The sequence below is a fragment of the Polypterus senegalus genome, chromosome 9, assembly GCF_016835505.1.
Source record: "Polypterus senegalus isolate Bchr_013 chromosome 9, ASM1683550v1, whole genome shotgun sequence".
Classification (NCBI taxonomy): domain Eukaryota; kingdom Metazoa; phylum Chordata; class Cladistia; order Polypteriformes; family Polypteridae; genus Polypterus; species Polypterus senegalus.
The window spans coordinates 27,084,771-27,110,245 of NC_053162.1; the positions used below are offsets into that span (position 1 = coordinate 27,084,771).

The following is a 25,475-nucleotide window of genomic DNA, read 5'->3' on the forward strand; positions in this document are numbered from 1 at the left end:
GCATTCCATCATTCAAAATATTTGAAATTATTTTTATGGTACTTTTGTACTAAACGCCATGTCTTGACATTATTTCTGGATCCTAGTTTAATATACTGTAAGAAAATTCCGTTAATAACATTAAATTATGTTACAAAATAAATGATGATTAATAACACAACATAACAATCAACGGGCATTGAAGGTCTAAACTTTCGAGTTCTCAGTAAAAGAAACTTTTGAAACTGTTTGTATTGAGCAATTACTTAAATGATCCATCTTAATACAGTTCATGGGTACATTCATTTCCATTGTCTGTCTTGAATTGTGTTTTCTTAATTTTGCTCTACACTGCTGCTATAATGTTGGTAAATTTCAAGTGGAGTTATTATAAACTTTCAAACGTTTACCTGGTTTTTAATTTTAGTGCATAATTGTTCTCCCATGGACCCTAACTTATAAGTATGTACTAATCAAAAAAAGTGAAGCAAATCTCATAGATTGCTTGATAGATATTATATCGTTTGTTTTTCTAAAGAAATGCAAAAATTTGCACTGTTGAAAGTTGCACTTCCGTAAACCGTCTTTTTTATTTATTTTGGAACTGAACTAACAGATTTTAAACTTAACTTTAAAAATGTTTTGTTTGGGTCGATGCAATAATTACAAATCCATTTTTTAGTGATTTTAAATCCTTTAATCGCCATACAGTATACCATTTCTTGTATTAGGAATTTGTCATTTGCCGCATACCCCAACTTACTCTCCAAACGGAGATATACTTTATTGTAAATTAGATTACCGTTATTAGGTCATCGGTTTCACTGCTTGCTAAGGATTCATCTCTCCCCATAGTGTGTTCAGCTGTCTTTGACCACTTTGTGCCTGTGTGTGTCGTCATCTCTGTTGCCTGATTTGGTGCAACGCCTGAATCCTACAAACTGCCCCCTAAACTGTGTCCCCTCTTGATCAGTTAAGGGTTTTTTTGATTCTGTCAGACCAAGTATTGTTACCTTAATAAATGCTAGCTTGATTTCTGGTTGTGTTCCTGCTGCCTTGAAACACGCTGTGGTGCAGAAACGTATTATAAAAAACAAAATAAGGACCCTCTAATGTGTCAAGTTTCAGGCCAATTTCTAAACTGCCTTTTTTATCTAAAGTCTTAGAAAAAGTTGTCCTAACTCAAACATTTCTGGATGAAAATAGTATTCTGGAAAAATTCCAATCCAGATGTTCTAGCAGCACTGAAACATCCTTGTTAAAGGTTAACAGTGACCTCTTCCCAATTACTAATCCTGGAGGTTCTGCCATTCTTGTACTGCTAGATCTTACCTCAGCTTTTGATGCCGTGGATCTTATGATTCTTATATCCTGCCTTGAGCAGTATGTAGGCATCCAAGGAAATGCCCTGAAATGGTTTAAATCCTATCTAAGAAATAGGAGCGTTTCTATTCATTTGGGTGAGTTCTCCTCCTCTGTAGCTCCTCTTACTTGTGCGGTTCCACAGGGTTCCATCCTTGGACCAGTTCTCTTTTTGATAGGCATGTTACCTTTAGGTTCCATTGTTAACAAGTATGGCTTCTCTATACTGATGACACTTAAATATATTTGCCACTAAAATCAAAGCGAGAAAATACAGACCCTCCATGCGTGCTTGAATGATATAAAAACCTGGATGGCAATGCATCTTCTTAAACTAAATGATAATAAAACTGTGATCATGGTTTCCAAAAGTTTGGAAGGCTTGAGTGTCTCTGATGTTGCTCTTGGACCCCTTGCCATATACAGTATGTATCATAAAGCTTCAGTTAGCCCAGGTATGATCTGTGACAGCTCATTCAAACTCGACAAACAGATAAATTGTGAGGTTAAATGAAGCTTTTTCCAGCTGAGACTTTAAGGTAAAGGCCTTTCTTTCTTTCTGTGATCTTAAAAAGGCCATCCAAGCTTTTACAACATCTCATTTGGACAATTGCAGTTCTTTGTATGTAGATGTTGGTCACGCCCTTTTACGACACCTACAACTATTCCACAACTTTGCTGTTCACTTATTGAATGGCTCTTGTAAGTGTGGCCATATTTCACCAATGTTGACCTTGCTTCATTGGCTTCTGGTCCATTTCAGAATTGATTTTAAAATTCTATTTGTTGTTTTCAAATGTTTGAGTGGATCATCTTGCCTCTTGGAACCTCTTCACTTGTATGTGCCAACAAGAGCCCTCCGGTCTACTAGCCCGATGCTCTTAGTTGTGACGAGGTCAAGGCTGAAACAAAGGAGGAATCGGGTGTTTGCTGTGGCTGCTCCTTTTCTCTGGAATGGCTCACCTTATTATGTTAGGTCTGCTCCAGCACAGGCCATTTTTAAGTCATCATTAAAGTCTTATTTCTTCTTGCCGCCATTTGACCCTGCAAGAGGTTGACATTGTTTGTATATGTTGGCTCACGTACATTCATGATTAGAAATATGTATGTATGTGTATTTTAAGTTTATCTTTTATGTAATGGTTGGTTATTCTTGCAGTTTTCTGATGTGTACGTACAGCATATTTGAACTGCTTCTTTACCCTTTCTTGTACAGCACTTTGATTCAGTTCTGGCTGTTGTTGGAAATGTGCTTTATAAATAAAAATTGCTTTGCCCTGCTTTATAAAACATTATTTTAATACATAACACTAAGTGCAGATCTGAGACAATGGACTGTAAAGATGAAGTTGGTTTGCAAAATGTATTACAAAAAAGTTAAAAAATATATAAAATATAGAGCATGAATTGTAGGTTGTAACTGAACAATGAGGGACATGTATGTTTGTTACATTTTCTGACAAAACACAGTCATTTTCCTTTTTCCTCTCACGTTATCTAAAAACAGATGCATGTCTTCCATATGTGAAAAAAATATGTCTGAAGACATATTCCCTCTCTTCTTCTTCTAGAAACTCAGATAGCAAATCAAATTTCTGAAGGGCCTGCTCGATGTCGTCTTTGTCCATTGACAGTTATGAAGGGAGTGAGACTCGCTCCCTGAACACAGAAATGTTCTCAGCGCACCACTCTTCTGCCTCAGTTAAATGCTGAAGGATTTTGTGTTGCTGTAATACGTTCTATTAAAAAAAAAAGAAAGAAAATTCTTTAAATGGTCATCATAAAGCTTATAGCCTTTTCCTCCACATTTACAAGGAATGTAAAGAAAGTTAAAAAAAAAAAAGTACAGTATATTTAATTTGTTATGCATTATTAACATTACTGCTTTCAATCACAGATTGTACAAGTCTTCAATGTTTTTTACCATACACTATTATTAACACAGCACACAATGCATTTTAAATGTTTTAAGGCCGTTAAGAGTTGTACTAGCACTACAGTCTGTCAGAAGATGTAAAACAGGCTTTTAGTCTTTTGGGCTTTGACTCCTACTGCTTAACGATTAACAGTCGGCATCTGAGACAAGCATTAAGTCTTTTTATACATTTTATTCACTATACCATAGGCATTGTAAGCTAGCATCAACAAAATGTAATTCATCTTTCTTATGGAAGTTTATAAAATGAGGTGTCTGTACCTGCTCATCAGTGCCCTGTGCTGGATGTTGTTGAAGGGTGGCTGACGTTTCTTCTAAAAGAAAAGACCTGAAACCTGCAAAACGCAGTGCTATGGAACAGAATAGAAAGACATTTTTTTTTTCATTTCAGATGTAGTGCCAAATCTTTACTCTGTCTTCTCTTTAATGGCTCAATAATGTCTAAACCTAAAAACAGAGAAAATAATATTTACCTAAGGAAATGTTAAAAAAGAACCAAAAGAATAAGCATAATAAATGACGCTGTCCTGGCTGTCCATTATTTCTGTACCTTCTAATTTTCTGTTTGGTTCTTGGCCTTCATTTAGAAGTGCGTTTACTCGCTCAGCCCGATGTGAGCAGTTACTGCAGTGATTTCCAAAAGAAGCACTAAATTTATAATGGTAAACATTTTGACTATTTGTCTTTGATTTACAATATGGCTAAGTTTATTTGCCACATTACCGCAGAAGTGAATAAAAGTTATTAAAGGAAATTTAAATTTCACTGACCCTTGGGGCTTGGAGAATAAAAATCGCCAACGTCATAAGCAAAATTGTGTGATAAATGTCAGAAATACGCATCTCGATCAACTCAGTGTAATGCCATTTGAGCGACGGGTTAACAAGACTGTATTTTAATGTGATACCTAAAGGCATAGCTAATGACTACCTCCTCCCGTGCTGTTGACCAATTCCTGTCAGTTTTTGTGTAACATACCCCCCCCAGATGGTAGCCCACACCTGCATCACCAGATTTGTAGAAGGAATCAATATCGGACTGGACTCCACAAGTAGACATTACTTGGGCCATTTATTTAATAGAGCTAACATATTTTATTTATATACAGTTATGTATAATTTTAGTACATCTAAAAATGAGTACAGTCTGAAATATTAATCTATACATTATTATTCACAAATATATTTCATTTTTCAATCTAGCACTGTCATATTTACAAAATATTGCACACTGGTATCAACCTCATACAAAATATTATGTGACAGTAAAAGTGAGAAAAAGTTAGATAATAAAAACGTAAATAGCTAAACATGGTTAAAATATATACAACGTGTCAACATTGATGCGGCTAAAAACTGAGTAGTCTAATTTACAAAATATGGTAAAGTTCAACATCCCCTGTATATACAGCATATATAAACCTTTAATTACAGATTACGAAACAGATATTAACATTGAATCACGTTGAACTAATGAATGATGCATTCAACAAATTTACTTAAAATAATACTGATAAAAAAACAGTACTGATAGTGTCCGTCTGCTGTATTTTAATTACAAAAGAATATCCGTGAACAGAATACAAGTATTTTACATCAAAAAGAGACATTTGAAACACATATGAAGCCAGTTTTTTTTGTTTGTTTGGTGTTGTGGCTAGTTACATATAGAACGACTGCCTGTAAGTGAGCACAGTTTAAATAATAGATATAGATCGGGATATTTTCTCAGAAATTCTGGAATGCATTCCATTCATTAATTTTTCTACCGCGCTCTTCACCATGAGCCGCGCAAGCTTTCGTCATGATCATCGCGACGCATACACATGTTGTATTGTCGTCTGCTGATGACGCAACTACTCATGAAGCGGGGCCGGCTGCTGTCAATTCGCTGTTGTTGTTTAATTCAAAGTTTTATACGGACCATGCGGCGATTGTTTTGCACCGCAGTTAACAGGCTTTTTCTACATGTATTATCTCAAAACATGAGCAGTGACGTGACGTTAAATACGAAACTACTCAAGAAAATGGTAAGAGAATATCGCTGCCACGTCTTGTTTTCGCTTGATTTGAGTTAATGTTAAGGAAGGACGTAAGTTAGATAAGGGCAGCGTTTGGGAATGTACCTTGCTCATTTTAATCTAGGCAATCGGTAAATAACGTTTTAAATAGCAACATGTTTGGCAGCCGATGTTGTCAGATTGTACAGACCCCAGTAAAGTCACTTTTTGTTCTGATCGCATTTGACCAACGCTAAACAATGCGTTCAACTTCAGGCAGAAACTTTTTGGGGCGTTAATCTACTGCAGTGTTGTAGACATGGACGGGGACTTTGACACCACATCGAGTCTTTTTTATCTGCTTTCTTACTGCCTAGTTCGTGTAAGTGGGTGTGGATGGTATATTATGTAAAGTACGTACATATTATTTAGAATTGTATTTTACGCTTAAAAGGCTCGTGCCAAGTTCAAAATTTTTAATACATAAATGTTTTGGAAGTAGTTTAAATATTTCACAAATAATAATACAAATCAAGAGTGTTGTAATTCGCATGTTAAGACTTTACGGTAAATATCCAAGACGTCCATTTTAAAAATTGAGGGAGAGGTACGTGATTTAATGGTGAAAAGTAAAGTACTTGTTTTAAAAATGAAGAAAGACATAATAGGAAAATATGAAAATTCATCACCAAAATAGGGATGTCATGATACCAGAATCTTTGTATCCAATACCAAAACCAGTGAAATTTGCTGATACTCAAATACCTATGCGAAACCAGAATAATACTAAGGAATAGTGTAGTAGTAGTAGTGTGTTGAAAAAATATATAACCTGATGTAGGAAAAGGGCTTTTATCAGTAGTTATGAGTTGGACATTTGAGGCAAAATATGTTGAAGTAGGAAAATTTTCCAGTCATTGAGGTAATTCCAACCAGCTGGATAATCATACAAGCCTTAAGATTCACATATTTTTTTCCCTGTATAATAACATTCCTTACATGGTTCCTGAAACCGGTTGGTGCACATCATCTAGGTTAGCCTGTCTCCTTTACAAGGACAACAGAGGTATTTTCCAATTTGATAATGCTCCTGAGAAAAAAAAAAAAAAAAAAAAAAATTTTTTTTTATATATATAGATAGATATATATAGAGAGAGATAGATATAGATATATATATATGTATATATATATATATATGTATATATATATATATGTATATATATATAGAGAGAGAGAGAGAGAATTTGTTGTATGTTTTAATCACAAAATTAAAGAAAAAGTAACAAGTATAAAGCATAATAATATCCATCTTTATAGTACTAACTTGTAAAATAGAGTCTGTTAGGTTTTATCAGGGTATGGACATTTATTTTCAAAATCTGTTGGAAGTTATTCAATAGTATAGCAGATTCAGAAGTATTCATACCCCTTCACTTTATTCACACTTTACTGTGTTGTAGATTTAACTTTAAATGGATAATTTGCTATTTTTGCCCATCAATTTACACTCAATAACCAATAAATGGTCCAAATAAATTTTTTATTTTTAATAAATACAGTATGCAAATCTTTCAAAAACATGATTTCACGTTTATGTTATAGGTTATTGAGTGTAGATTGAGAAAAATGGCAAATTTGTCCATTTACATTTCAATCAATAACAATAAATTCTTAAAAAAAAAACAACTTCTTTGCATTTATATAGCTGTTTTCTCACTACTCGAAGCGCTCAGCAATTACAGGTTAAGGGCCTTGCTGAAAGGCCCAACAGAGCAGAGTCCCTTTTGGCATTTACGGGATTCAAACCTGCAACCTTCCGATTGCCAGTGCAGATCCCTAACCTTAGAGCCACCACTCTTTAGAATGTGATGGGGTCTGAATACTTTATGCATATACTGTAGGTGATTTGAAAGTAAAAAAAAATGAAAATATGTATGAAGTCTTACTAAATGAGACAGACTCAAAACTGGGAGCTATACTGCAGTATAGTGTTTTGAAAACCAAACTCCAATGGTCATATGTAGACTCGAGTATAAAATGCGTACAATATTTGCAGTTTGAATGATGATTAACATCACAATTAAGAGAGAAAATTGATTATTTGTTTCCTTCTGTTTTTGTGTAGGTGGTTGGACTTGGCAATCATGGTATGAGTGGAACACGGCACAGTGTTGGAATGGCAGCATTAGATGAGCTTGCTGCCAGACTGGGTACTGCAGATCAGTGGCAAACTGACAAGAAGGTTTGTGGACGTGTGACCTTCAGTGAAGTGGCAGGGATTCAGCTAATATTGTTGAAGCCTAAACTTCTTATGAACATAAATGGCGTCAGTGTGGCTAGGGCAGGTGAGTAAAGCTTCATGGCTGTTAGGAGTTGTGCGCCATGTGCTGGTCCTTGCTTGCTTTTTTACTGGTTTTTATTTTTGATATAATTTAATACCTTCAGCTTTATTTAAATTGAAGCCCAATTAAACATTTACAGTAAGCATGATACAGTTTGGTAGACTCTGAATTGTAGTCAAATATTTTTGTAACTTAGATCATACTCCATATATTATTTTTGAAAGCTCACTACTTTGTCACAAGTGTCTTGCATTTCCAGTAAATGTCAGTAAATGCTGCCATATAGGTTGTGGCAGTAACAAATTAGTTCAGGAATGAACGAGGGAGATGGAGATTGGAAAATTACACATGCAATTGATGTGAACAGAGGCTGAGCTGCTGACCAGAGAGAAGAAAAGAAGTCCTTTACCATGTACATTACCTTTGCTCTGCTCATGGCTTTTATTTTCTGCACAGGCAGCTCCAGTGTCTTTTCACTATTATTGGATGGGTGCTCCTTACTGCCTTATCACATGGTACAAACCTAACCAAACTGCTCAAATGTAATGTGTAAGTCAAAGGTGTATGGCTAGATAACAGGCAGTAGTATTTGTTTAAGGTTTTTTAAAATCAGTTGTGACTGAGATATGCGTTATAATTGCCAGACTCTCAACTGGGGTACTGTAGCTGCAATGGGTGCAATGCCCCTGTTTTGTTATGGGAGGGTCCTAAGGTAACGGTACTGTCCTTTTATACTTTTTATTATGTGCACCTTAACAGAATGCCTTAAATCTCACACTCTTGCCACACTGTCAGGTACTTTAGTTCACACTTTCCTCTTCCTGTAACATCAGACAATTAAGTAGAGCACCATAACAAACAGGAGAAAAGTTACACATTCATTCTTGTGTTATAGATATACATCATATAGAGTGAGAGCCATAAAACAAATGCAAAATAAAGTGTAATCTTGTTTTGGTGCTTTTCAAAATTAAACCTTTTCATTTGACAACAAAAGGATTTTTCAAATAATTTATAAAGAAAGGCAGTCATCTTCTAATCAGGTTATACAAACTGTAATGACAGTAATAATCAAAGTTGCTTATAACCTTCTAGATCAGCTTTAATTTTATTCTTTTACCAGCAACTTTTTCAGAGGTTTTGTGTTTTTTGTTTTTTTTTGTCTCATTGTTAGCTGAAAAATTTCACATTAACCCAGAAGATATTTATCTTGTCCATGATGAAATTGATAAGCCTTTTGGAAAATTAGCAATGAAGAATGGTGGTAGTGCCAGGTAAGAAACGTGTGATAAACAAAATGTTTGTATAAGAAGAATGTGTCCTGTCATTACATTATAGATTATACCCAAGATTCAATGAATTTTTGCTTGAACATAACATTCTGAAATCTGCTTAATTCAATTCAGAGTTTCATGTTTGAATGTCTTTCCCAAATGCTGACGAGCATTTTAATGCCTGTTTAAGAATGCAATCAATTTCTCATTTACAGTATTTGGTTTTTCCAAAAAAAAAAAAATAGTTTAAACTAATTGTCCCTCATGTACATTTTTTACTCGTTTGAACACCCTGTTATGCTGGAAACTAAAGCAAAAGGCATGGACAAATTTGTTGATTTTTCTTACAGCTCCTATGCCTGCTCAACGTGATTAAATTAAAAAAAAACAATTTCACATGTATACCTGCAAGCCTTAGCTATGTCATTGAGTAAGGCCAAGCAAGTGTGAAATGAGTTCAAGTATTGCTTATTCTACAAAAATGTTATAAAATGGCCTGTGCACATTTGTTGGTACCCCTAGTAAAGATCATAAATAATTAGAGTGATTTCTTCAAACTAGCTGTTTTTGTTAATTAATATCACAAATGTCAAATATCGTGCATTCTGTCATTCAGCCTATTTAATTGAAAAAAGTAGTCATTCAGCTGTTTGGTATCATTGTGTGTCCCACACTGAACATGGACAAGAGAAAACCGTTGTCTGAGGAGATCAGAAAGAAAATGATCGCAATCATGTTAAAGGCAAAGGTTAGAAGACCAGCTCCATGCAGCTTGATGTTCCTGTGACAACAGCTGCAAATATTATAAAGAAGTTTAAGGTCCATGGGACTATAGCCAACTGTCGTGGACGTGACCACAAGAGGAAAGTCAATCCCAGAATAGGCAGAGAGTTAGTTAGTGAGAATGGTTGACAACAAGCCGATGACACTTTCCAAAGAGATATAAGCTGAACTCCAATGTCAAGGACCATAAGTGTCTGATTGCACCATCCATCGCTTTTTGAGTGACAGCAGACCCAATGGAAGAAGATGTAGGTAGACTTCACTGTTGAAATAAAAACATAAAAAAGCCAGAGTGAAACTTGCTAAAATGCCACAATACTTCTGGTTGAATGTCCTTTGGACAGATGAAACAAAACTGGAGTTTTTGGCAAGTCACATCAGCTCTTTGTCTACAGACGAAAAAGTGAAGCTTTTAAAGAAAAGAACCCCATACCTACTGTGAAATATGAAGAAGGCTTTGTTTAGGTTTTTGGGTTACTTTGCTGCATCTGGCACAGGGTGCCTTGAGTCTGCGTAGGGAACAATGAAATCGCAACACTATTAAGACATTCTGGAGTGAAATGTACTGCCCATTGTCAGAAAGGTTTGCCTCAGTCGCAGGTCACAGATCCTTCAACATGATAATAAGCCAAAACACACAGCTAAAAGCACCCAAGAATGGCTAAGAATGAAACATTGGACTATTCTGACATGGCTTTCTATGATCCCTGATTTGAATCCATCGAATAACTATGGAAAGAACTGAAACAAGCAGTCTGAAGAGGATCCCCTTCAAACCTGACACTGCTAGAGTAGTTTGCTCAGGAAAAATGGGCCAAATGACCTGTGGACAGATGTACAAGTCTCATGGAGAGCTCCAGGAATCACTTTTGTGCAGTAATTGCAAACTCTAAAAGCTGTGCAACATTAGGTTAAAGGTCCCATCTTTTTTGTCCAAGCCATTTTCATTTGTGTTATTAATTGAAATATTTTGTTAAATCAAAATTCTAAAGCAAAGTCCAATTAAATATGGAATAAACAATGATGGGTGCAGATTACTTCGGTCAATTTCAAGTTATTTAAGAGACAATTTTAAGCTCTCGTTTTATTTGAAAATGTGTTTAAATTAAAAATTGTATTTGCGCTTGTAGTAAATCTTTTTTTTTTTTTTTTTTTAACCTGCATAATTTCTTCTTTCAATCCTAAAACCAATCAAGCTGTCAATGTAGCAGAATCAGAGTGCTATGTCAAATTATGGTATATATTGTTTTGAATTTTGGGAAAAATTACTTTTTTAATTTCTTTTTTTTGTCAGAGGTCATAATGGAGTGCGGTCCTGTGTGAGCTGTCTTGGAACAGATGTAAGCTAAGTGGCAATACTTTTGAATATAAGACATTAAGTAGTTTTAGGCAATGTGATTTACTTTGCCCGTTCTCTCCTCCTGTCATGTGGAAATTACTAAATATAATTCACATTGTAATTTGACTTTTGCCTTTGCAGTCTTATAAGCATTTCATAACCCCATGTAAATAGGTTAATAATAATAAAAAAAAGTTGAATTATGTACCTTCAAGGTAAAGACTTTTTTTAGAAAGACAAATATCCAATGTAAAGAGAATGTCCTAGCACTTGTTCAAGCATGACATTACTATAAAAATATTGTCTTTCTGCGTCACTGGGTCTGAATGGTTTTTATTCTTGTTGCATGCTGTACTGTATGTGTGTGTATTTTTGTATTTTGGAATATTTACATATATTTACATATACAAAATGAAAAGTTGTGGGGACAAATGTGAACAAGTAGGGAAATGCAGCCAAACCAGCTAAATGACAGCTCGTATGTATAGTAATTCAGATTAAAAGCGATGAATATGATGTACAGACTGTATTGTAGTTGTTTTTTAAGAGGGCCAATGCTGTCTGTGTATTTACACTGAAGAACTGTTTTTGTTTTTTTGTCATGTTTATATGGGCTACCTGTTATCACTTCTAAGGCAACTGGAGAATACCTCTGCTAACCTTCACTGCCCACTGTGAGGGAAGCCATTAACTGAATTTCAGGGTGCTACATTATGTTTTTGTATGGTATCGGTGTACATTCATAAAAATTGACTAGTCTTTGCAGCAGTGCCTGCTTTTCCTAATGCAGCCGGAGCGATTTACTGAACTTATATTGCAATAAAGGCACTTCGTCAGAATGAAGCTGCTTTTGTTAACCATAAACGGTGATATTCCATTAACACACAAGTCATCTGTGTTGCCAAGATGAGTGTTGAGGCATCGTTCATAAATACAAATGTAAAAGAAGGTTGTGATTTATAAACTGTGTAGTATGTGTAAATGTGGGTATGGTAGGTTTTATAAATCAGATTTTGTTGGCATACTCATTTTCCTGCATTTTTTTGTGTATGCATTATTTTTGCACTCAAATCCAAGTTTTATAAATCAGACCACTAGGGTGGACTTTACCATTTGCGGCATCCTATGTTTAAATTTTTTTTCAGATGCCATGCAACACTTTTAAGCAGGTGTTAACATTTCACTCCCCAGAGTGGCTTGATGCTTCATCCCGTCATCCTACCCAAATGAATAAATATGTTTGAAATCTGCAGTGCAGTAAAAAAAAAAAAATTGGCAAATAGGTAATGTCATGTCAACGCTCAAAACGTTTTGGATTTTGGAATTTTGGTTAGAGATACTCTACCTGTAAATGTGCAGAGATTTATTTTTATAATTTACATGTACGTATACAAAAGCCAGTATGGCATGTGTCTGTTGCAGTTTAAACCTTTCAAATGAAATTGTTCAAAATGCACATACCCAGGATGTGAAAAGAAAACCAAATAGTTTCCATTACGCCCTTTGCACTCTATATTAGAATAATGTAATAAAACAAAATAGTTCTGATCAATACCTTTACAGTTTACAGTACATGTGGCTATTTTAATAAAATGAAATTGAGTGTCAACCCCCTTACAGTATATATTACAGTAATTGACTTGAATTAATACACAGTATGGTTGTGCAGAATTTACTCTGCTGCATGCAATACTCAAATTTATCGGAGTATTTCCTTTGAAATCTATTGGGCCACATTTTAGGGGTGTGGTGGGCAAACCAAACAACCCAGAGGAAGCCCTCAGAAACATATGCATTCCCCACTGCTGTCCACGAGTATCTGATTCATTTTTTAACTTTAAGAATTCTGCTGAATTAGTTTCGTCAATGCCACAGACAGTCTTTTAGACCTAAATAAGCTCTCGTCAAGACTAAAGAGGTTTAATCCCAAGAGCCTGTCCTAACTGTGCATTGAGTGTACTTGCTGTGTAACGTCTATAGCGTGGTGTGCAACACTCTGAACAACTATTTAAGAGTTCGCACCTAGTCTGTCTAGGCTGGCAGCCACCCTAACCAGGATTAGCTGAGTGACAGTGAAGTGCTTACAGTATAACCTAATTTTATTTGGATAAGAAAATTGAATCAACATCAACCCCCTTAACTTTTTCAGAGCTTTCTTACTGTAAATTATTACATTGTATTTAGAATTAATGTTGTATTTCCTTGCATATAACACTTTGAAGGAGTCAATATTAAAGTGCATTTTCTAAGGCTGTTCCCAATTTTGAAGGCGGGTTTCTTTTGGCTTCAAGATATTGAAGATCATAACATCTTACACCTTCTTCTGGTATCTGTGAAATATCAGACAGTCGTCTACTGTATATGTTATCAGCTTTCCTAGGAGCTGATTAGACTAAGATGTACTTCTACAGGATGATGGTTAAAAATGGAAGACAAGCCAGGTAGAAATAATTACAGTGAGCAGTTACATCCATGGGTGGTGCAGTGGCAGTGACCAGGGTTAGCGGTCTGGTCCTCCCTGCGTGGAGTTTACATGGTCTCCCAAGTCTACGTGGATTTCTTTTAGGTGCTGTGGTTTTCTCCCATAATCCAAAGACTTGCAGGTTAGATGAACTGGCATTTTCTACATTGCCTAGTGTGTGCTTGGGGGGTGTGTGTGTGTGTGTGTGTGTGTGTGTGTGCGTGCGCCCTGTGATGGACTGGCGCCCTATACTAGCTGGGATAGGCTCCAGCAGACCCTGTTCGGAACAAAGTGAGTTAAGAAATGACTGACTTTCATCCTTTATCAGTGATTCTGGCTACTGGAGATATTTTATATATTCATATAAATGGTCACCTAAATCAACATCAATCAACATTTATTTATATAGCACATATTCATACAAAAAAAATGTAGCTCAAAGTGCTTTACAAAATGAATAGAAAAATAGAAGACACAATAAAAAATAAACATAAGTCAACATTAATTAACATAGAATAAGAGTAAGGTCCGATGGCCAGGATGGACAGAAAAAACAAAAAAAAACTCCAAAGGCTGGAGAAAAAAATAAAATCTGTAGGGGTTCCAGACCAAGAGACCGCCCAGTCCCCTCTGGGCAAAGAACCATCAAGGGTCATTCTTTCTCCCACATTGGCCCTTTCACCTACATCATTATAACAGTAGTTTAATTTTGTTAACTTGGGTATTACAGTATAGAATTATTGCCTACAATCAAACATTTTAAACATTTCCTTCCAAGTGTCTGTTAAAGAAGGTGTAATTTCAAAGCAATTATTGCTTGGCAATGAAAAGACATTTTACATTTTTTTGTCATCTTTTCTATTTTAGGTCATGCGGCGACTAAGAATTGGCATTGGACGGCCCACTGGGAAAATATCTGTGGAAAGTCATGTGCTAAGTTCCTTTTCCAAAGAAGAACAGAAGATTTTGACAGAGGTACTACAGCAGAGCATTGAGCTGCTGCTTAAACACATTACTGAGGACAGTGGACTGCAGACCTCAAAGATTCCTCAAGAAGGAATAGTTTCTGTCAATGCCTGAAGTTGAGTTTGATGGCATGAACACAATGGATGTGTTTGTGTTTTCTTATGGAAAGATAAGATGGGGCTGATTAGACTAAGAGATGTTCTCCTACAAGAGTTTGGCTACAAAAATCAAGACAAGCCAAGTGAAATCATTACAGTGGCCACTTTCATCCTTTATTCATTGAGAGATGTGTTTACACACTGATGTCATTCTGTTAGAGCAGCGGTGTCAAGCTCAGATCCTGGAGGGCCAGAGTGGATGAGGTTTTTATTCCAGGAAGCTTTCCCCATTAGTAACCAGTTACTGCTGCTAACTGAACAAAGATCTTTTGGTTAACTTTAATTGACTTGCGTGTTAAGATTCAGACCTCTTAATTGTTTCTATTTTATTAACTAGTAGGCAAACAAAAATGAGATGCAAAGTTGAGTCAAGAGATCACCAGCTAAAACGGGGACTTCAAAATCCAACCAATTTCATAATTAGAAGACAATTCTTGTGGTTAGTGAAACTAGTTATTTAATTCTGCGCCTTGTTGGAGCTCACATTCTGCCACACCAGACATTTAAATCTAAAAGGGTTGATTTTTTTTTTTTGAGGGCACCATCGTATGTTTTGTGGATTAAAGCAGACTAATATTTCACCACGACGGACACACAGGTGCAAATCGGAGCAGGTTAGCTTGTCATGTTGGATTGCGTTGCATGTTATTTTTGTTTGACTGCTGATTAAGTAAAAAAAAAACAGTTAAGGGTTCTGGGCCTTAAAAAAACAAGTCAATTAAAATTAAGGTAAAATAAGTTTGTTACATTAAAAATAGTAATTGGCTATTAATTGAAAAAGTGGCTGGAACAAAAACCTGCAGCCATCACAGCCCTTGAGATTCTGAGTTTGACACCCATGTGTGAGAGAGAACCCTGAAGGCATTTGAATTGTTGAGTTATCCAAAGGAAGTACAGGATGTTTCTGTGAGTGTACGAGCAACAAACACCATACACGGCGGGATTATTTATAATTTAAGCATCATTTCTTATAAAATATAATACTGCCTTGACAAAGAAAGTGGTGACTTTTTTAAATCAAACTGACAGTTATTTATGCCTTATAAAATGTGATAATATATGAGTAAGAAGAATCCAGAATGTGCCCTCATAAGTAAATGGCTAAGAAGAGTCCTCTCATTCATTCATGGTATCACATAACCCAAATATTAGCAGACATCACAACTGTTCATCCATATTTACGCCTACATTCATAGTTACCACCGGTTTAATAATGTGATGTAACAAAAGAAATTCAAAATATTCAATCCATTTTAAGTCATTGTCTGGAAACCTGATTCTCATGATAGATTTGCTTAAACATGATGAGACCCAACAGACTAGACTGAAGGCATTCAGTCCTTAAAATGGCGTCTAAGCAGATCAGGGTGTAGTGATGTAAGCAGCACTACTCATTTTTTCATAGTTTTATTTTTCATTAACTGTTTTCTAGAATCACATTTTCTACCAAAACAAATTGTAGGCTGTTATTTGTTTTTAAAAGGCTTTGACTAATACTTAGTAAAATATTTAAAGTATTTTTTCCCAGAAAATTAAAATATAGGCTTAAAATTTAAGTTGGCTATGCATTTTTGCATAACATCTCTCTATTATAAAAGAAAAAATCCTGGGAGAGAAAGACGGGAGACGAGACGTGATCTTCATGTTAAGATCACGGAAGACACTTAAAAGACCCCAAGACGAAAGAGATTGGCCACGGAGCGTCACGCAGGGACCTTAAACATGAGACTTTGTGCCAAGAGATTGACCCAGGACCGTCTTGTGATGACGTAGAACATGAGATTCTTGCAAGACACGCCCTGCTTACAACCAATATCAAATAAGACCTCAGTGGTGTTTTGGCTTTGAGCACACACAGATCCAGGGCTCTCAGCGCATATAAAGCGTATTAAGGACAGTATGTTATAAATGAAACGTAGACGACTAAGTGAAGAAGAAAGCAGCGAGGAGAAAAGAGACTCCAAAGCGTTGGAGAGAAAAAAGAGCAAAAAAGAATAATCTTGGTGCAAATTCAAGTAATAATCAGACCGGAACAAGTGGAATTGAAAAAAACCACCTCCAATCTGGACATTGGCACTATACACATGCAGGGTAGGTTAGAGATTATGAAAGCAGTGGAATTCGAAAGGCTCAAAAAAAAAAATGTTGGCTCAATACACATGTGGAGAAAGTTAAAGAATATGAAAGTAGGAAAATTAGAAAGTATAAAAAAAAGAAAGTAAAGATCGCAGTAGCGCCAAAAACGGAAATTACTCGAAAAAGGAAAAATAATCAACACGGACCAGGTGTCATTGGAAAAAAAAGCAGGACAAAGCGAGGTCAGAAATAAAAGACAGAGTAGAAAACAAAGTAAAACGTCATAAACAGGTTAAAAAACAAGGGGGGCAAACACGTGCAGAGCAGGTTAGAAAAAATGAAAACTGGAATTCAAAAGACTCAAAAAAAAAAACGTAGGTGCGAAACACATGCAGAGCAAGATACAGAATATGAAAGCAGAAAAAAACAACAGTGTCAAAACAAAGAAATAAAACATCACATTACAACAACATTTATTTATATAGCACATTTTCATACAAACAGTAGCTCAAAGTGCTTTACATAATAAAGAATAGAAAAATAAAAGACACAATAAGAAAACAAAATAAGTCAACATTAATTAACATAGAATAAGAGGAAGGTCCAATGGCCAGGGGGGACAGAAAAAACAAACAAAAAAAAAAACTCCGAAAAAAATAAAATCTGTAGGGATTCCAGACCATGAGACCGCCCAGTCCCCTCTGGGCATTCTACCTAACATAAATGAAACAGTCCTCTTTGTATTTATGGTTTTCACGGAAGGACTTGATGATGATGATGGTCACGTAGACTTCTGCCTTTTAATCCGTCCATCATTGCTGGAGCATCATGAAGCTTTGAGTAGGTGGAGGTGGCGCAGGCCACCACCACAAAGAAATCGGAAAAAAACAAAAAAACATTAGTGCAAAAAAAGAGAAATTATTACTCAAGAGAAATACCAAAAAGGTGAATAGAGCCTGAATATATAGACACAGGTGATATGTCAGAAGTATGTTAATATTGTAAGGCTTTGAAGTTTAAGTCAGAGAATTTCAAAAATGGAGTTTACCTCACATGCATTTATTGGTTATTAACTGCTGATGATGCAGATCGTTTTGTCTGTGCTGAAATTCCAAACAGAGGAACCTATCCTGAATTATGGTACAAAGTCATTAAACACGTGTCTCACTGACCTCATTTAAAAGATTCAGCATATTGGGATTAAAAAGATTCCAAATATTGTTTTTACTGAAGTTCTGAAATAAAAGTTAAACTAATGAAATGGCAACAATTCAAAGAAAAAAAATCTTAAAAGTGTGTACCTGGAAGCGAAGCCCCCTATTGTATAAAATTATTACGTTTAATTATATATTTTTATTGGCTATGATAATGCCTTCCTGTTTATAGTATGTAATCACAAAGTAGCACTGAGGACTTTTAGCCAACGATTCATTCGGCAGAAGTGTGTCAAGAATCACTATGGGGGCTCCTTTATACAAACAGCAATGCATAATGTCACACTGGGACTGGGGTTGCCAAGTCAGAAGTTTTTATTTCTTTTTAAATTTACTTCCTTTTTAGTTGTTTTGGTGTGTGTTCAGTCCAAAGTGTGTATGTATATGTACAGTATATATTTAAAGAGCTTCTGTAAAAAGCCAAATTTCCCTCTGGGGATAAACAAAGCTCTATCTGTTTATTATATAGTGGCTTTCATCTATCTATCTATCTATAGTGCATTTCATATCTATCTATCATATAGTGCCTTTCCTGTCTGTCTGTCTGTCTGTCTGCCTATCTTATCTATCTACCACTGTATTGCTCCAGTATTGAAATATGCTCTTCTCCTGAGTTCAGTATGTCTTCCCTCCAGAGACTAACAAAATCTGCTGTGGATTTCCCGTTAGCTTGACTCAGTTATGTCTGCTGCTCCTAAAACCAGGGTGCGGCTCCTTACCTACTGTGCACCACCCTGTATAATTTGAATGTATTTGTCATAATCTTTACATTGGTGACAATTGTTCTAATTGATTGCACTAAAATGTCATTTCGACAAAAGAGCCTTATTCTGAAAAACAGACATGATCTAAACTCTAAAATGATATTTGGTGATACTTTAGTTTATTTGTTCATAAGCTTGGTGGCATCATACACAAAGAAGGAACACACCTTGAATGGCACACTAGTTTATTGAAGAGCACAGAAATGGATACACTCCAAGAAAGAAAAGAAAACAACATCACATCATGTGTTATGGATGTAGGAAGAAAATGAGGTTCCTCTGATACTGAGAGAACATGCAGCCAAAGATGAATTAACTGCTATGATGACACAGCTGTAGCAGTCGTGTCGCCATGCCAGCCAATGTCTGTTCAGTCACATATATACAAAACGGTTAAAAACAGCATCTGTTAACTTACTGGGGAGACAAGATGGGCTTTCTTGTGTATTTGCCTCACTGCTGTATGCGTTGGACATTTGTATGGGTTTGTGTTGGCTTTACTGACTTATGGGGCCAATGATATACTTTGGAGATCTTAATCATTTTAATGTTACACAAAAATATAATTTTGTACTGATTGAGTATAGTACAATGGGCACACATTAGTCTTTAAGGGGCATGCAGGAGTCTTTGTGTGGACATACATTTCTCATAACAGGCAGATGTCTCTTTTTCTAGATGTAATTGGTACATAGGAGTCATTGTTGAAGTGGTATACAGTACAGGAGAGTCTGGGCGTAACTGCCTTTTTTCTCGGTGTGATGGGCATACAGGAGTCCTTCTCTGGGTATGACTGGCATGTGCTTTTCTTCCAGTGTTTCTGTCAGGTCTGTGCTGTAGAAGATGTAAGCGCCATTTTGATCTGTGGCAAGAAACCTGCAGGCCTTCCTTCAAGAGACTTGTCTGAAAGAGCAGCTTGCTGGAACAAATAACAAAATAAAAATAAAAAAAAAAGTTAGAAAGCGCATGGCCCAACATTTAAGACTTAATTAACTGATTTGAAAGTTGGCACATTGTTCATTGTTTAGTTCCTTCACATTTATGTTTACAATGTCATGTAGTTAAAAATGGAGCACAGATGGGCGTGTGGTGGCTCAGTCGCTTTCATAAGTTCCCCATCTAGCCATTAGTTAAAACACAGTAATTCAGTAAAGCTGTCTAAATTAACTAACAACCTAGAAAGGGACGGATTTATTGAATAACATGAACACTAAAAGATGACATTTAATGATTGTAATCTCAGTCTCAAAATGCACAGAAGACAAAGCGGCCCTTCAGGCTGTAACCCCGACTCCTTGTCACATGTTATTCCACTAAGCAGCTGTTTTAGCGGCACAGGCTACAGTTCTGCTCCATCCTTGCTGGCTGCGACACTCAGCTCTTCACACACCGCGGTGTGGGCCTTGTTCTGCTCCCCATGGCTCTGATCTTCAACCCATATATAAACTGTAGTTCCCCTTCTAACCCCATGCTATCTTTATATCACTTAGGGGGGCTGCACCTTCATGTGTGATTAATTAGTTCAAACACCTTGTAGCTGCTGGTTGATAACGTCTGCTCTTTACAATATTAATGAGCAGATAATGCAGCTGTGAGATGTCTATACAGTAATGTAAGTGCCGAGGACGAGTTACTCCAGTGTATGTTTATTGAGTAGTTGGACTTGCAGCAATTCTTTTTTCTTCCATTCATTTTTACATAGAATACTTGTGTGTGTGTGTGTGTTTCTGTACAAGTGGATTGAGTTTGCATTTCCTGCAGTGTTTTGACTCACTTGGACTTGGGATCTGAGCATCCATCTGATGGGTAAAAGAAAAAAACACAAAAAGGGTACAGCTGATGTAACTGTTCTCAGGGTTAAATTGAAACAGAAAACTAATTTGTAGTTCAAGTTGCACGGAATATTTCTCTGTGTCAAGACAGACAAGTCTGCAAATTCACCAGTGCTTTTCAATGAGAGATTTTGAAAGTTTAGAAGTTTGTACATTGTACAACACGACCTGTTTGAGATGTGTCAATGAAAGAAAGCTGAACTGTCTCAACAAATTTCCTTGAAGATTAAATAGGTGTGCCACACTTCAGTAGCCTTGGTCCACTGGGTGCTGAGCTGTGCCATGTGGACAGACAGACAGACAGACGTGGCTATCACAATAGGTGCTTTAATTTCCACATTATATGCAAACGCACCTAAAAAACAAACACTGTCATCATATCATCTCACACAATTTATGTCTGTTTTCATATTTTTACAAAGTTTATACTCTTATCAGCAGTTTTTCTGGTTCCCCGGAACGGTTTTAAGTCATGTCTAAGTCATTTTAGGGGGTTTGGGAGCCACGGATTGTGAAAACAACATTTCTTTCTATGAGACATTTTGAGAGGGTAAAAAAAAAATTATAGCAATATGCTACAATGCTGTCTTTTCCAATATATGGGTGCCGTTATTTTGTGGGCCCCACTGCTGCAACGGGGCTCCCTGTTGTTGAGAGTGTGGTCATGAAGGTCCCGACATCTGATGTCATTAATTCAAAGAGTTTAAAATTCTGAACTTGGGGCCACATTCTCATCTGAGTTTGCCGATAATCCCTCTATTACTGTGTTATCTAACTTCCCAATTTTAGAACTCAGCTCTCGCTTTTGTTTCCTCAGTTTTTGGTTAGCAGTTTAATCTTGATGACTTCGGATTTGCTCCCCGACTACATTTCTACTCCTGACCCTTATCATTAAAAATCTTTGCTGTGTCACTCTGAGTCAGTACACTTAAGTGAACGTATCAGAAAGCTTTAAGCATCCATGAACAAACTGTCTCAGAATAATCCATTCATCCATTTTCAAACCTATTTACACAGTTCTGAGTGGTGCTGGGTGCAGGGCATGAAGCCGTCTTGGATAGGGTGCCATTCCATCACAGGGCACGCACCCTTATTGGGGGGCCTTTTTTGTGATCAAGTTTTTATTTTTTAAATATCCAATACAAAATTGATCAAGGAACAAAAATAATTTTTGAGATGAATTAAAGGAAGCAAAAATTATGAACACCCCCCCATCAGCACCCACTTTGATCTCCTGCAAATCAAGTACTGTATAAGGAAATCTTTCAAGTGGATTGAGATTGAGGGGCCCATCACCAACGACATGGCTCCACAAGGAAGAAATCAGCAAAGTCAGACACGGGATAAGTGAATTTCAATGTACAGTAAAACCTCAATTATCCATCAGAGGCTGGGACCGAGGCCGTAACGGATAAGAAAAAAGATGGATAACAGAACAGCTACTTTAAAAATGATATACAGTAGATTAATGAATAGTCATATTTATTTACAAAAAAACTATAGATAGATAGATAGATACTTTATTAATCCCAAGGGGAAATTCACATAATCCAGCAGCAGTATACTGATACAAAGAAACAATATTAAATTAAATAGTAATAAAAATGAAAAAAATTTAAATAAAATTAATGTTAGCATTTACTCCCCCGGGTGGAATTGAAGAGTCGCATAGTGTGGGAGAGGAACGATCTCTTTAGTCTGTCAGTGGAGCAGGACAGTGGCAAAAGTCTGTCAGTGGAGCTACTCCTCTGTCTGGAGATGACACTGTTAAGTGGATGCAGTGGATTATTTATGATTGACAGGAGCTTGCTTATATTAACAAAACACAGTATTAATAAGATTAATTTATATAATATTGAAATATAATATTGTAATAACTAGAGTAATAAGCAAATGCAACTCAGAGATGCTGGAGTTTTCTACATTTACTTGGGAGTCTTCTTTCCGTAACAAATGGTGCCCTGTCTTATACTCTGTTATCTGGGTTACAAAGCACACCTCCAAAACAATGAAAGAAGTTTATCTCCTGCCACTCGCGTTCCTTTTTTCTCAGTAGCACAAACACTCCTGCATATTGATTCCTGACTCCCTCCTTAAAACGACCTTCTGCCACAACTTCCTTCTCCTCCTAACTTCTCCTGTCACTCGTCTCCTAAGAGGCACGTCGTCCCCTTACAGAGCAGAAGCCCTTCATCCAGTGCCATCACTTACAGCAGGGTTCCTCAATCCCAGTCCTGGAGGGCCGCAGTGGCTGCAGGTTTTTGTTGTAACCCGGTTGCTTAATTAGAAAGCAGTCCTTGCCAATAATTTAATTTCCTGGCTTCTTAGTGCTTTAACTCTGCTATGTCAGCTCATTCTCATATTCTAGATTATCTTCTCCTTTCTAATGATCTCATCCAAATGATCTGAAGGCTAAAATGCAGGACTAATTCTCAGTCCTTCACTTTTTTCTCTTCACTTTCCTTCCAAGTATTTAATTAAACCCAGTAGTGCATGATAAATACACACAGGTGTAAATGGTAACAAGCTAAATGGAGACATGCTGCTCTCTTTTGTCATTTGCATGTTATTGCTAATTAGGAGCAATTAAGACTAAAATAAGCAATAAGGGTTCAAAATCTTAACGAGCGAGGCAACTAAACTGAAGCACAAGTGTTACTTGCGCAATAAGGGCCTCTTATTAAGCAACTGGGTTGGAGCAAAAACCTGCAGCCACTGCGGCCCTCCAGGACCGTGATTGAGGACCCCTGACTTACAGCATTCATTGCACCTTTTCTGCTCCTGCATAGACCATCCCCAATATATTAACAAAACATAATATAACAGAATTTAAAAAGAAAAGAACAGTAACGGAAGAACATTCATGTTACTATAGAACAACATTACCGTCAGTGGTTACCATTTTCGAAATGTTTAGCAATCTTATCAGCTTCACGCTTTATATCGTTCACTGTTATTCCTCCTACTCCATAAACTGAAGCAATACTTGAAGCAGTTTTGTCGTTTCATAAATGTTTAATAATTTCAATTTTTATGACAATTCCAACGCCACATGCATACGTTTATCAGCCATAACGATGAAGAAAAGCTACAAAACGCTATTAAAACTGAAGGTACGTAACTGACACTGATTTCAAAATGCGGCATGACGTGGTGCTGGGGAAGAAAACTACACACTAGCACAAGCATGTCAGTAGTAGTACAGTAATAGGTCGGCATTAGGGTGTGTAATATTAATCGAATGACGGATAATTGAGGTTTAACTGTACGATAAAACAATATCACCTTTCTACTTCATAACTGCAGCATAAACAAAGAACAAGTGTACGTACCTGTTTGTGGAGAGGAGTTAGATGTTTAGCCATTCCGTTCCTTGAAGTTTTAGAAAGTATGTCCACTTTTGGCAAATTAATGGGCTGGGTAGGCCGGGGAACCAGCCCTAGATCTTCCATTTTATAGTGCGGGAGGAGCTTCGGGGCCTTAACATTTGCAGAAATATCTTCTGATCTGCCAATGGAAAACAATTTTATTCTTTGCTATAGAGACACACACACCTTCTTGATCCAAACAAGCAGCTAATATTACAGTTACGTTACTTGGATCCTGCACAAAAATCATCCCATTTATGATTAAAATAAATTTCAAATCATGCTATTACTGTCTGGCGACCATACATTATTACTGTGCTATGTACAGGACCATTTAACCTTTAGTCTTTTTTTTTTCTTTATTTTCTAAAGACGATTGTTTTTTTTCCTTATTTTTTAGTATAGTGCTCCCTCATTTTTATACAATGTTAGCTTTTCACTTGCAGGCCTGATGACCCAAATACTCTTCACTGGCATTCACTTAACTATATCCACAGACAGTTCTTACACAACTCTATAAAAAGTTAAGAACATATTTATTGAAAAGTAGTCCTTTCTGTAAATATCAGCAAACTATAGCGATATAATAACCAAAATAAACACAGAATTACAACATTGTGTCTGTAAAAGGTATCCTTGCACATTTCCATATTTTGTTATACAATATTGGATCCCAGTGGATTTAATTTGGCTTTCTTGTGAAAGACTCTTTAATGTCAAAATGAAAACAGATCTCTGCAAAGTGGTCTAAATTAATTACAAATATAAAAAAAAAACAAATTAAATCCACTGTGATTCAATATTGTATAACAATAAAACGTGAAAGCTTCCAAAGGGTTGAATACTTCCTATATTCCTATAGGCCTTGCTTGAATAAATCACGATCATCCAGGTAACTTCTTAAACGTCAGCTTGTTTGTTTTGAAGTGTATGCCATTCAAGATGGAGAAAAAAATTCCTATGCTTTAAAGGTATGTTGATTATTTCATTTTAAACTTGGAAGGCTAACCCAAGTACCATACAACTGACTGGTCAGGTGGTTTTCCGATGTTTAGACTGACCGAGAGGAATTGACAAGGCTGCACTCGGCTGATGCAGCTCACAGTTGAGAACAAGTCAGCCTGATGCCCATCGTGAGCGCAGATTACAGTTGTTCTTGTTTGTCTGTGCCATCCCATCAGTGTTAGCAGCTGACAGACCTACATTCAGAGGCGGCCTGAAGCAGACACAGCGACACATTGACTCCACAGTAAATGATCAAAAAAAGGGACAGCTCCCTAGAAAGGAGAACATGCAGCACTGCACAAAAACGGCAAGCAGATCGCACAGAGCACTAAAAAGTTTGGACACACCCAGGAATTTTTTTTCATTCAAATTGGGACAGTTTTTATTAAGATACCAGTCAATACATTACTAGTGCTGTTAATGGCTGCTTGAGATGACAGATTTTTGATTTTTTCAAATCAAATATGACCACAAAGCTCATTTGCAACAGCCATTCCTTCAGTGTTCTAATGGCCTGCATCCTTAGCTTACCATTAAATTAGCCATTTTAAATTCTAATTGGTTATCAGAGAAGCTTTCCTAGTTGTATTAGGACCACAGAAACCGGTTATTCTGTT

The 25,475-nt window shown here is 36.4% G+C and overlaps 2 protein-coding genes across 2 annotated transcripts in view; one reads left to right on the forward strand and one right to left on the reverse strand.

Annotated features, from left to right (window-relative positions):
- Positions 1–5,116: 5,116 nt before the first annotated feature.
- Positions 5,117–15,273, forward strand: ptrh1 (peptidyl-tRNA hydrolase 1 homolog). The gene is made up of 5 exons (XM_039762765.1): positions 5,117–5,306; positions 7,402–7,621; positions 8,793–8,892; positions 10,970–11,015; positions 14,343–15,273. The coding sequence occupies exons 1-5, from the start codon at positions 5,124–5,126 to the stop codon at positions 14,553–14,555; spliced, it is 762 nt and encodes a 253-aa protein (XP_039618699.1). The 5' UTR covers positions 5,117–5,123; the 3' UTR covers positions 14,556–15,273.
- Positions 15,274–18,821: 3,548 nt separating this feature from the next.
- cfap157 (cilia and flagella associated protein 157) overlaps positions 18,822–25,475 on the reverse strand; it is a 44,891-nt gene continuing 38,237 nt past the window's right edge. The window contains exons 8-9 of the mRNA XM_039762766.1: positions 23,818–23,992; positions 18,822–19,572 (exon numbers count right to left, since the gene is read on the reverse strand). Coding sequence (XP_039618700.1) covers positions 19,477–19,572; positions 23,818–23,992 — 271 coding nt within the window. The 3' untranslated portion in view covers positions 18,822–19,476. The remainder of the gene's footprint in view (positions 19,573–23,817; positions 23,993–25,475) is intronic.

Coding starts and splice junctions, on each gene's coding strand:
- ptrh1 (XM_039762765.1), top strand. CDS start 5,124: ATGACGCAACTACTCATGAAGCGGGGCCGGCTGCTGTCAATTCGCTGT. Junction 7,622..8,792: donor CGTCAGTGTGGCTAGGGCAG/GTGAGTAAAGCT, acceptor TCTCATTGTTAG/CTGAAAAATTTCACATTAAC. Junction 11,016..14,342: donor TGAGCTGTCTTGGAACAGAT/GTAAGCTAAGTG, acceptor TTTCTATTTTAG/GTCATGCGGCGACTAAGAAT.